The following is a 13,837-nucleotide window of genomic DNA, read 5'->3' on the forward strand; positions in this document are numbered from 1 at the left end:
TCTCTCTCTCTCTCTCTCTCTCTCTCTGTCTCTCTCGGTTTCTCTCTCGTGTTCACGAGTTGTACTCTGTCGTTGTTTCGACAATATATTACCTCGTTTGATATTTGATGATTTCGCGGTGTGTAGTATTAACATACAAAGATGTTTTTTCGGGTTTGAACCGCGTTAGTGTCATTTTTATACCGACGTTTCGTGAACATTACAGCTCACTTCATCAGAGTTTGAAGAGCAGCCTGATACTGAGTATAAAAAGCCTGATACGTCGGTATAAAAATGACACTAACGCGGTTCAAACCCGAAAGAACATCTTTGTATGTTAACATATTACCTCGTCTCAAGACAAAGGCAAGAAAACAACAAAAGATAATTAACACAAGCGTGGTTAAATTTTTCATGTGTTTCAGGTCAGAATAAAAATACTCCCGAACTTTTGCCCGAATTCTTAGCTCCCTTGGAAAATCACACGGTGATACAGGGTCGCGACGTCTTCTTCACCTGCGTCGTTAATCATCTGCAGTCGTACAAGGTACAAACATTTCTTTCTCGATTAAACTCAACTTTTACTTTTTATCGCAAAACAATGTTTTCAAAACACAATTTAACGCCTGTGAAAATGTATAATATGCGAATCTCTTTGTTGAGGCTTTTGATGAGGATTTCAAGTGACAAGTGTAGATCGTGCGAAGAGCACTTATCTCCGAAACGTGTGTTTCAGGTAGCCTGGATAAAATCCGATTCTCGAGCAATTCTGGCAATACACACGCACATGGTGGCCCATAACAACCGATTGTCCGTCACGCACAACGGGCACAACACGTGGAAACTGCACGTGACGAATGTTCAGAAGAACGACTCCGGTACTTACATGTGCCAAGTTAACACCGATCCGATGCGCAGTCAGGTGAGCATGTGATTGCGCGAGCGATCAATTTCACGGAAACTTTGTTGTGACAACTTTCGGTTCACACGAGCGTGAAAAAAGTTTATCAAACCGTGTATATTATTACATAATGTTTGGAATTGCAATTAATCGGCACGTGTTACGTGTGTGCGGCGGCGCACGCACGATGTTTCGAAATGACGCGATGTTTTTTAACCTTCATAATTCGAGTTTCACACTGTTTTTTTTCCCCCTACTTTTTTTTTAATGACACGGGTACCCGCATTTTTTGAAATGCCCGTAACTTCAAACAACATTATCCGCTACAGCGAGACACGCCTCGACGCGCATCCGCAATAACACAACACGCATCTCTGTTAAATTAATTTCCATTTACTTTCCAGTCGACGACGCTCTATTTTTTCGTCGGCGCTTCCGTGTGTTGGAATCGCGCGGTCGTTACACGCGAGCCTTTCTCTCTCTCTCTCTCTTTATCTATCTATCTATCGATTTCCATCGACAGAGAGCGTTGCACCGCGATGCGTAATTCGATTAAAAAGATCGAGGTTTCGCGCAATTTCGCCGGATCACCGTGTGTGTGTGTGCGCGCGCGCGCGCGCACGGTGCCCGCGGCGGAATTTGTAAAATTCCATACACACAGCGCGACCATAACTTTTTAACGCGCGCTTTTTCTTCAAACCCTCGACCATTATTTCGCGGTGTAATATCGGTTGTAATATCGGCCTCATCGCGCTGGCAGCTGCCGTTCAGGCAGCGCGCGCGCGCGCGCGCGGCGTACCTGCAAAACACTAGGACTATTTTATTCTATTTGAGGTGGAAAATCGCGTCGTTAAAATCAGACTCGCGCGCAACTTGCGGGGTCACCGATCGATTCCGCTTTGTTTTCGAATTTTTGGCGCGCTGATTTTTCCAATCACACCTCAGCCATTACAAACACATATCGATTGTAAACATTAACGAAATTATGAAACTTCTGTGTATTTTCGTTATATTTCAAATCCACACTCTTTTGTGGTGCATGCATATATAGACGTAGAATGTATAGACTACGCGTTCCCTACTTTTGCCATGTTAAGAAAATGGGTGCGTTCAGACAACTCAACGATTGAGAGATCATCACTTATGATAGGACTATTCTTCAAAATCTGAAGCGGTTCCAACACAGTATGATCCAATCAAAAGTGATTATCTCTCAACCGTTGTGCAACTGTTGTCCCAATGTCTTCAACGTTGAGAGAGACAGCTGGTGTTGAACAGTAGCCTCATCTTTGTCTAGCGAAGTAGTGGGGGAAAACGAAGTCTTCGCTGATTGATAGAATAGTAGTGGAAAAGTGGGGATAGAAAAATAGTGGGTGTGAAGAGGAGTGAAAGAGATGAAGGGGTGATGGCAGGTTAGATGATATGAAACAGTAGGTTCTGATCCCACCACAGACATCGATAGACAGAGAGAGAGTTACTATTCAAAGTACGTTGTCTCTCTCAACGTTGAAGACATCTTTTCAGCCAAACGCGCAGTCTATATATTCTACGTTTACGGGTGCACGTAGAAAAGATACAGAAACATACTCTCGCACATACGTTTACGTCATTACTCCTGGACCAAGTATTTTTTCAGTCGTCGTTTTTTTATATCTGCATTATTCCCACCGTCTTATCTACATTCCGCCCGGTATTCGGATCCGCTTCAGTGACAAACGTACGGTACACGTTTGCGCGACGGGAAAACTCGATGTTCTCCATTCGGCGCGCGAGCGAAGTCGTAAGGTAACGCCACACCGGAGTCGTCGCTAGACGACAATCGCGCGCGAACTTTAATTATGCAGATTTTCGGCAAGACGACCCGCGCGCGTTCGAGAAAACACACGGCAAAATTACAGCCGACAGTTGCGGCAGGTGCGCCCGTCGCACTGTTTTCCCCGACGACGACGACGACGACGAGAATCTCGTTTTCCCTTCCGGAAAACTCGGAACGCGTCCTTTAAATCCCGAAGTGTTGTACACCGGTCTCGCGACCCCGATCCGATGCAAAATTATTTATCGCCTCTGCTTATATCGCGGTTTTATCCAGCTCCAGGAAAGTACGTTCTGTAAACTATTGCGCGAGTATCTATATTTTTTTTTCTCCTTTTTTCCCTCTCTCTCTCTCTCTCTCTCTCTCTTGCTTTTTCTCCCCGCTTTTTTCTCCCCGAAGTAATGCTCGGAACAAAATGCGGTTGAAGAAAATTTTCAATGATTAAAGTATACGGACGAAAAAATTGATTACGCACGTTGCTCAGTTTGCACACAGGTACATATTTTATGTATCTCAAGTTAAACCTACGTCGATTATGACTACAATGATTAATTTATATTTCTTCTTCGCAATCTTTGTTGTACACAGTCGAATCGCGTTATTGTTAACACGTTTGTCTAAACTACTCACGTTAGTGTTAACAATTTCTCTCATTCCTACTATTCTTGAACTTAAGGACGTTCTTCGAATTATTGATTTTTTTAGGATATTCTTTAAATTTGCGATATACATAGTTTATGATCTCATTTATAGCCTTTTTGGATAATAGGGGTAGCAATGTTAATTTCCAAAATATGGAAGATTTATATTTCAATTTTTAACATGGATTTTCTATGCTGAGCCTTTGTGAAGTGGGGTTTTTTAAAATTACTGACGACAATTTTCTTAGGATTTTTTTTAAACAAGTATGTGGTAGTGGAGAGTGTTCTAATTAAAATGCGATTTTGAATAATATGGCAAGCAACCATTTTTTTCAAACTGTAGCTTTTTTTTGTTTTTTTTTTTTTGTTTTGCTGGATTTACGTGCGCTGTGTACTGCAGCTATTAGAACTTCTGCGCAGAGTAAGCGGGCCTTAGCAGTGCTGAATAGCTCAACTTAACTTTGTTACAGCAGTACAAACTTACTCATGAGAAGAGATTATTTTAGGTTGCTAACCACTATAGTCCATAGACGTATAATATATAGACTGCGCGTTTGGCTGAAAAGATGTCTTCAACGTTGAGAGAGACAACATACTTTGAATAGTAACTCTTTCTCTGTCTATCAATGTCTGTGGTGGGATCAGGGCCTACTGTTTCATACCACCTATAACCTACCATCACCCCTTAATCTCTTTCACTCTTCTTCACACCCACTATTTTTCTATCCCCACTTTTCCACTACTATTCTATCAATCAGCGAAGACTTCGTTTTCCCCCACTACTTCGCTAGACAAAGATGAGGCTACTGTTCAACACCAGCTGTCTCTCTCAACGTTGAAGACATTTTCTTAACATGACAAAGGTAGGGAACGCGCAGTCTATATATTATACGTCTATGACATTAACACGATGTTAACAGTATCGAGATTAACATTAACAGCGATTCTCTCGACCGTATCGTGTTCTCTCTCAGATAGTTTTTTTTACAAATATGTTTCTCCCTCTTTTTCTCTATACGTTCCTTCTTTTTTTGTACCGTGTCCCCTAACTCCTTTATCTTCTCTTCTTTTTTTCCGCATACACGCGCGCGGCACACATACGTACGCGTTATCACGCCCCATCGTTCGTCTAGCCTTGTACCGATGAGCACTACTACGGGCCCTTTATCTCACGTCAGGGCCGTATATTGCATCGGAAGATTTCCCGCTCTGCCGGTCACATTGAATTCCGCGGGACATGCGCGCCGGGGCAACACAACCAGTAAATTCTACCCACACACGGTTAACCTCTGTGACACGTAACCGGCGACCGTCACTCTTGCCCCCGGCAGTACGTGCCCAGGACCGTAAAACGATGTTCTTTTTACACGGCGAATTACGCTACGAGACACTTCAACGCGGTTTATACCGACTGACGTTCCGCGTCCCGACGCGACTGACTTTTTCGACTCGGCTGCGCGGACGAGATTAATATACGTACCGAAGGCATCGTGTGTGCGCATCGCAGTCAGATAACATAAACGTCAGCTGATACATCGCGATTTTATTATAAAAATTCTAGGTAAATTCTTCCGTGTACAAATCGTTAAGTTGCAGAATTCGGGTAATGATGACGCGCGATATCGAAATATCGATACATACGCGCGATTTTAGCTTCTGACAATAAACGTGCGATAATATTGAAAGCACGTTTTTATTAGATAAATGCAATATATATTAGATAAAAACAAAGAGAGATTCAGAGCAAATTTAAGCTATTATTTATTTTACTATTATTTATATTTATATATCATATATCTTGGTTTCAATGGAGTGGAATACGCGCGTCGTTCCGCACACTGTGCCAGTAAATTCTATAGTCTCACATATTATACTCTCATCCCGTACGTGCTCAGGGCCGTAAAACAATGCGGTTTTTCCACGAGTTCTGTTTTTGTTAGATCGTCTTAGTGCGGATTCCCGACCGTTCGCGCAGACGAAAGAGAGGAAGGAGAGTAATTTAGTTTCTTTGTAATTTTGATCTTCGTAGCTGCCAAAAAAAAAAAAAAAAAAAAACAAACGTTTCAAAATAACACAACACAATCTTTCATGTGGTTTATTAAATTTCTCTTTCTTTTGTTTTGTAACCGAAAGTAAATTTGTTATATAAATTGTATATATATAATTCATATTTTTGTGAGGAAGGAAAGCTTTCACGAAAATCTTGTGTTTCTTTTTGCTCCAGATGGGATATATGGAAGTGGTGATACCGCCTGACATAATGGACGACGAATCTGCAAATGGTATGGTCACCCACGAGGGTGGTAATATAAGATTGCGATGCGTCGCCACCGGGTCACCGGAACCCACCGTCACCTGGAGACGTGAGGACGGTCGCAACATTATTCTTCGGGAAGAAGGACAGAAACAATGTGAGTTTATGTGTTTCTTCCATTAATCATTTATTAAATGATTAATGTTTCCACTAACAACACACAATAAATACAGAATTGGAAATTTATCAACAATTTAACTGTGTTTGAAACATCCGGTGTTTAATTTCATTAGTACAAATAATTAACGTTTCTCGTCACAAGAGAGAAAGAGAGAGAGAGAGAGAGAGAGAGAGAGAGAGAGAGAGAGAATTGCGTCGAATAAACGTACATTAGTTGGACATGCACGTTATTGGATTCGGGTATGACCAAAATGTAACACGCGCAAACCGATGTGCAGAGAGTCCATGCTCTGATAAACTTATATCCACTTACCGTTGATGTTTTAGAAATATACGCTTTGAATTGCATCGCTCAGTAGAGACCGGCATCCTCGTAAAATCGAGTTACCTAAGATTCCTTTGAAATCTAATGTTTCTCTCTCTCTCTCTCTCTCTCTCTCTCTCTCTCTCTCTCTCTCTCACACACACACACACACACGCGCGCGCGCGCGCGCGCGAACGTATGTGGCAAAATGACTATATACACGTTTTCGTCAGAATAATCACAGATGCACAGTAGACTCAAGCAGCGCAAATTACTCTCTCCGCAGGAATTCCGCAGACGGGATTTATTTGCGACGCCCCGTATTACACGCCAACAACGAACCAAAAATTCTTTTCCGCGCGTGTGAAAATTTGAACTTTTGAGAGACATTCGACTGTTTCTTAATGGAAAAAAACAAAACAAAAAAAAAAAAAAAAACACTCGTCACAACACGTCACGGGCGTTTTTCACAAATAATAAATGTTTTGCGCATCATATCAGGATAATTAAATTTATTGTGCTTTGTGTAAAGTTAAATTGTGTATTACACACATCAAATATACCGGTTGTAAATTCCGGTGAATTCCTTTGTGCTCATTTTCCGAGCCGTAACTCGAGTATCGTGTAGCCAATTATGTCTCCTTTTAATCATTTGTTGGTAATTTCATATCCTCAATTTTAACGATACTAATTGGTTTCAACAAAGTAATAATAGTAATAATAATAATAACAATAACAATAATAATAATAATAATAATAATAATAATAGTAATAAAGCGCATGTGAGACGCGCGCACGTGTAACTTTATACCAAGGGATGCAAAAATACAGAAGGCTCGTTCTCGAGAGTTTTCATTCGCGATTTAATCAAACGGAATTTGATATAACATTTCAACGCGGCCATAAACAACAATTCTAATTAATTACCTGTGTTCGATAATACCTCGTGTTTAAAGCAGTAACAAATTCCGATTACACGTTAATTAAGTCTACATCGTACTAATCAATGAGCGAGATTATTGTTACACTAACGTATTTAGCTTTCATCAGTATCGCATTAAAATGACTGCCAAATTTTCCACCCACACACACATACGCATCGTGTGATCGAACACAATTACAACAAACAATACGCACAGACACATTGCGTACACATCGAAGTTAAAAACAAAATTTTACACGTTGAAGGTTTATAACCCGCGAAAGTTCGCCGAGTGACTTTAGAGTTCGAGGTAGGGTGGCGTTTCGCATAGAGAGTTGGTCCGGAGGATTCAAAGTGTTGACATCTGGTCTTGATATAGGATATACATTGAACGGTATAAATTCAAACTGCGAAGCCGGACATGTTGCAGAAACATGGGTCGTAGGGGTAACACGCGTTCAACGCCGACACAACGGCGCCTCTCAACCGCTTCTAGTTTCTCTCTTGGCTTTATTATTGAATTGCATTCTTGATGATTGCCGTGACTTATTGCCGCTCGTTTGAAATGTGCAACAATTTATTTAGCACGCGGTCAAGTCACGTCACGCGGAACAGAATGCAAGTATATTTTCAAGTAAATGTCGGTAGTATAACGCGCGCACGTTTTATATTACGTTATATTACATATATATATATATATATATATATATATATATATATCTTTATCAACTATCGATTATTACTTAATGCTTCTTTAAAAGCATTCTCCGTAAATCGAATCTGTCATAATTTATTATTTTTCTTGACATTACATGAAATGTACATTACAATATAATAGAGGGGATGTGTGTACTACTATATGCAAAGTACGAAGCTGTCGTTTGATTTTATTGCTAATAAAAATGAACGCGCGCCACGAAGAGAGATCATTTGCGCGAGATCGAGCCGGACCTTGTAGGTATAGTCCCGTGCAACGGGGGGTAATGCAATTGTTTGAAATGAGCGTTATCGTGTATTCGTTGCATTCACGCCATTAGGGAAGAGATTACGGGAGGAGACTTTGGAGACGCGCAAAGAGAGGAAAAGAAGCTTTGTGATACTCGACGCGCGTGACAACGACGACAACGATGTGCGCGCGATTTCGTCGATTCTCTAATTAAGACGACGTGCCGACGCGGCTGGAAAAGTGTCGGAGCGATAAAGTCGGAACGCATCAGCGCGGAATAATCGATCGCTTACCGGGGGGCACGTCGGTAATTAATTACAGCGTGAATGGTATAATTTACGTTACGCGGCAAATATATAAGCCCACGTTTCCCCACAATGAACACGGACGAGCTGAGAGGGAGGAAAAGAGATAGACATCTAAAACCATAAATTATGGCGCGCGCCGCTTCGAGTGAAATTGTGTAAAATAAATAAGTCAATAATTATATATTACCTTTTACGCTCCATCCGTCTCTCTCTCTCTCTCTCTCTCTCTCTCTGTGTGTGTGTCTCTCTCTGTCTCTCTCTGTCTCTCTCTGTCTCTCTCTCTGTCTCTCTCTCTCTCTCTCTCTGTCTCTCTCTCTGTCTCTCTCTCTGTCTCTCTGTCTCTCTCTCTCTCTCTCCCTCTCTCTCTGTTCTCTCTCTACGTCATTCTCGTCGTCATCGTCGCGCGCGCGATGCTTCTGAGGCAGAGAAGCTCCCCCGTTTGCTCGGGAGCTTTACATCGCGATGGAAACATATCTCAGAAAGATTTATTCAGTGCGGATTAAGAGAAATTCCAGAAGAATTGTAACCACCAGCCCATAAACTTCAAGTAAACTTGTCCTCCTCCGCGCCCGCGATTAATCCCACCCAAGAGATTAAACTTTACAAGGGTTAACGACCGTCGCGCGACAATCTCGAAGACGACCTCTCGCTCCTCCCTGTCGTCCTTCGCGAGTTAAAGTGCACTTATTGACCGCTCTTACAAGCAATCCGCCCATGTCACTCCGATAATCTTGGATCCCCGGCTACGCGAAGTACATTCCGTGTACAAGCGGGACTATCCCGCCGGAAGGATCTCCGAATTCCCGACGACCTGTCCTCTTAGCGTCATTCTCGCTGAAGAGATCAGCCGGGGAGTTTTCTCGCGTAGAAAAAAAAAAAAAAAAAAAGAAGAAGACGAAAATGGACGGAGAACTGCGAGACGGACGGAAAAAAAAGGAGAGGCGAACGTAAGAGAAGAAATTCTTCGATCGTAATCGTCGCTTCGTGCCGTTTCCGCTCTCCATCGTGTTCTCCCTTCTCGACCTCTTCCCCCTTTCTCTTCTCTCCGCCAGTCTCGTGTCAGTCCGATCTCCGAAGCGTCGTAAAAATAGACACCTGGAGGACACCCAGGGTGGCACTCGTTAAACGCGAGAAGGATTTCGAAGATCGGCGCGGCGCGGCGACGAGAGGGACGGAACGCGCGAACGCGGTCATAAAGTCCGTCTTCTTTTTTCTGCACCTTTCGGATATCGCATCAAGATGAAATGCATAGAGAGAAACGAGCCACCCGTTGGCAATCGGGTTTCTCTCCGCCCCTCGCAAAGATTCGTCGATCGCGCGCGACGTGACTTCTCTCCCTGGCGTCGATTAAACGACGACTTTTCCGAGATCGCAGGACTGAATCTTCTCTTGCGAAACTTTTACATGTTTCGGCGGAAACGTTTCTTGAGATAACGTCGCAATATATTAGGTCTACCGGAAAGTTCTGTCCGTTTTTGGAATAAAACAAAATACAAATTTTTCCAAATTTAAGACCATGTTGGAGCAAGATCCTTTTCCGACAACATCGGAGATCGCAGAAAGGCTTAATTCAGCTCAGCAAACCATTTCGGACCATATTCGGAAGATAGGATTGAAAAATTTGGAAAAATTTGTATTTTGTTTTATTCCAAAAACGGACAGAACTTTCCGGTAGACCTAATATATTCTTGCTGTTCCAGCAAAAACCGTTTTTTTGTTTTCGTTTTTGATTGATCGCAACGTGGCGAAACGGCGCGTCCTTCGACGGAATCGCGAGAGACGAGTGTCGAAGCGGTCGAAGTTGCAGATAAAGTATTGCAAATAAATATAATTTCGTGATTTATTATTTTCGACCGTGATATAGGATACAGTGAGAAACCATGTCGCGTAAATAAATGTCTTGCGAAACGGGTTAAATAATTTCGACTATTGAATATTGGATCTCAGCTTCACACTCCCGCGCACACACATACCGTCGTATCGTCATTCTGGACACGACGACACGAGCGGCGTGTCATAAAAATTTCAGCCTAATATCTCAAATATTTTCCCACGTGAATCCTCCCACACGCACTTTTACATTAAAAATGTATTTTTATATGAAAACTGCTAGCCAGTCAGTTCTTGCACGGGTGACCACGTCGAATTTACATTTAATGCGAATGTCGGCGCAAGTTTTTTATCAGGATTTATTCAACACGTACCAAAATATTTTTATTTTTTTACTTTTATCTATCCGTGCCTTTTTTTTATCTCTGTTTTGGATGAAAATCACACGTACGTTTTTCCATTTCTGAAGAAATAAACTGTGTTGTATTCAATTTTGCAGGAGAATCGCGTCGTTCTTCTTTTTGCGCAAAACATGCAATGTTTTTTTTGTTCTAACTTTGATTGCAGCTGTGAAAACGTACGAAGGCGAGACGCTGGAACTAATGGGGGTGCTTCGGCAAGAGATGGGCACGTATCTTTGCATCGCCAGCAACAACGTGCCACCGACGGTCAGCAAACGTTACTCCGTCAATGTTCACTGTAGGTATCGCGCCGCTCCGCGGCCGTTAATTAGCCTCGTCGCCTCGTCATCGTCGTGTTTGCATGCATTAGCAGGGTAGAGACGTGAAAATTGTCATTTCGGTCGACTTCGTTCTCTCGGAAGAAGCTTGCGAAGTCCCGCGAATTCCGAGGAAAGAAGATTCAGCAGATTGCTGAATCTTGAGATCGCAAATCGCAAATTTTGAGAAAAAAAAGATACGAAACTTTTTTTAAAAAACAAAAACGCGATGATAAAAATCTGGAAGTAATAATGATAACAATAAAACGCAATTGTGTCGAGTTTCGAGTCGGAGTCTCTTTCTCGTCGGAGTGTTCTCTCTAAACCCCCGTTCCTGTGCGCGTTACTGCATAATTACTCGCTTGTAACTGTCCGTCGCAAGTTCACGTGTGACAGGATGGAGGGATAAAGACGCGCGAACACGGTAATTAATTAATTATTTAATTAAACCGGGTGTATAACAGTTACAATGCTACCGGTGGAATGCGCTTAAATTTACTTTGACGTAAAAAGTATTTACGGATTTTATTCTCTTGTTTTTAATGAAAACTGAAGAGTCGTAAATTGCGAAAATTACATTCTTACATTTAGTTGAAAATTAAATTTAACTTTATGTACAATTGTGTTTTAGAGATACATTTTGTAAAAAACTGATCGAATTTAAGTGACGTATTTAGACTCACAGTTAATTAGTTAATTTCTTTTAAATATTACATATATCGCGCATATTCTATTTATTTTATACATATTTTAATATTGCAATTGCAAATCTCTGAAACGATGTCATTTAATTTTTATGATACATTAAGCGCACTCTTTGTCCTTCTCTCTCTCTCTTTTACATAACATATATAATTCATATATTAGATATTTTAATTACCAGGATGAAAACCACGTCGATTATTAATGCTTCTTTAATATCGGCGGTAAAACTATCATCCGGGGAGAGGTTTCTATATAACGCGCTGCGGTTAAGGATACACCGACAGGCTTCCAAATGGGAAATGAGGTTGAGTCGAACTTCGTCGAAACATTTTTCGATATCTACATTATGGCAGAAATTTCCATTCAAAAACTTTAACGCTGGAAACCGCCGCGTTAACGTTGAGCGACATCCCAACAAAAATTAGCATGTATATCAATCTATTATATCGCGCGCAAAATTTCCGCGTCGCGAGTATTATATTCATCTAAAGTAGAGAAAAAAATAAAAAAAACTTTATTGTCAGTTTTCACGCGTCTTTTTTTTTTTCGCGCCGTTATATCGAACTGTGTGCGTGTTGTGTTCTCTTTCGCGAAGATGTGAAATAAAATCGGAAGAAAAACAACGCAAAAGGGGAAAAACACATTGTCGAGAACAAATAAAACTTAAATTTGATTAAACAACATACGGATTGTTGTGTTATTTGTGAGAGATAGGGTTTATACCTATCTGACATTCTCCTGGCAGCCCCGGGAAAGGGACAAACGAAATTACGGCGAACCGCACGCATACATTTGCAACGTTACCGCGCTCGTATCGGCCGGCTAAAAAATCACCGTGCAATTTGGCTAACGGCATTCGCAAATGAAAACTTTATCAACCCCATTCCCCCTCCTCCCCCCGCGGTACCGCGGGGGCGTTTTTCCTCGCGCTCAAAACTTCCGGCCGCGCGCTCCTGCAAAATTAACTGGGCTCGGCTTGACGATTTATCCACGTCGTCGCGGAGCGTGTAAATATTTGAGCGCAAAGGGTTTCGCATTAATTCCCTGCTTACGAAATGTAATATTAACCCGGCAAAGTGCAGCTCGCAACCGGTTAAATTCTTGAATGAGCGCGCAGGTCTCTCTTCTCAGGATTTCAAATGTTTCTTTCTGTTCCGCTTGCCGCACTCGTTCGTTTTGTTTTCCGCCCGACCTGACCTTACACACGCACGAATAACGGTTCTTCAAGTCTTTTTACGGAGATAGTTTGTATTTCTAACAGAAACACGAACGTCACCGATGGAGCGTGAGGAAAATCGACTCGCGTTAGAGACAATAGATATTTAAAGTTATCTCAAAACAGGTATCTCTGTGAAAAAACGTTGGTGGTGTAAAAAAGTGAATGATTTAACATTTCTCGTCGTTGTATTCTCGTTAGAATAATATAACGCTTTTTTTTTGCAGAAGATCGATCAAGAGGTAAAGATATGAAGTGCGCGCGTTCGATCCGAAAACCGAAACGCGCCGCGCTATTGAATATATCGTTAATTGCGATAATTGAACGTTCGATTGTTTCAGTCGCGCCTGTTATTAAAGTGACGAATCATATGGTGGCTGCGCCGATTAACAGCGACGTTGTGCTGCAATGTTACGTCGAAGCGTCGCCGCGCGCTATGAACACATGGTACAGAAGCCCAGGTGAGAAATAACGAACAAACGCTGCGCGGAAGACTTTTTTTTTTTTTTTTTACATCAATCACCCGTCGATCTAATTTTAGAAAAACGCGAGACTCCCCGAGTCGAAATTTAGCGTCTACATTGAACCTCAATTTTTGAAAAAAGGAAATTTCGGACGTATAGCAGCGTCAAAGTAGCATCTACTTTCTCTCTTACTCCTACATAAAAAAAGAAAAATTGAGGTTCAATGTAGACGCTAAATTTCGACTCGGGTCGGACCGCTAATTTGAAATATACATTTGTTTCTTTTAACAAATCTTTATGTTATGCGGTTTGCGAAACAATATTAGACTTTTCAAACGCGTGCGCGTGCGCATACACACACACGCACGCACGCACACGAAAGAACCGGAGAATTGAGAGAATTGAGTTCGTTTAATTTGTTGTTAAAATCGTAGGTAATATTAATCGACTGTAATTCGTATTACGCCGTGTTACACTAACCGGATTTGCACTCTTGATTAACTATAGAGTCGCGGCGCGCAATCAATTTCTAAAGCGTTAAACTCCAACGTACCATAATAATACTGATTGCAAATCGGAATTGTGTCAGAGTGAAAATCTGAATTCCACGCTGTAACCGCCATAACTATATATATGTGTGTATATATCTATATATA

The 13,837-nt window shown here is 41.6% G+C and overlaps 1 protein-coding gene across 2 annotated transcripts in view; it reads left to right on the forward strand.

Moving 5' to 3' along the window:
- The window catches only part of LOC109860077 (lachesin-like), a 107,392-nt gene that overhangs the window by 87,569 nt on the left and 5,986 nt on the right, over window positions 1-13,837 (forward strand). For both annotated transcript variants that reach the window (XM_020438930.1, XM_020438931.1), the window contains 5 exons: window positions 405-526; window positions 716-901; window positions 5,559-5,745; window positions 10,646-10,777; window positions 13,059-13,178. In XM_020438930.1, the coding sequence (XP_020294519.1) occupies window positions 405-526; window positions 716-901; window positions 5,559-5,745; window positions 10,646-10,777; window positions 13,059-13,178 (747 nt within the window). The remainder of the gene's footprint in view (window positions 1-404; window positions 527-715; window positions 902-5,558; window positions 5,746-10,645; window positions 10,778-13,058; window positions 13,179-13,837) is intronic.

The sequence above is a fragment of the Pseudomyrmex gracilis genome, unplaced genomic scaffold (genome assembly GCF_002006095.1).
Source record: "Pseudomyrmex gracilis isolate BER0280 unplaced genomic scaffold, ASM200609v1 scaffold_324, whole genome shotgun sequence".
Taxonomy (NCBI): domain Eukaryota; kingdom Metazoa; phylum Arthropoda; class Insecta; order Hymenoptera; family Formicidae; genus Pseudomyrmex; species Pseudomyrmex gracilis.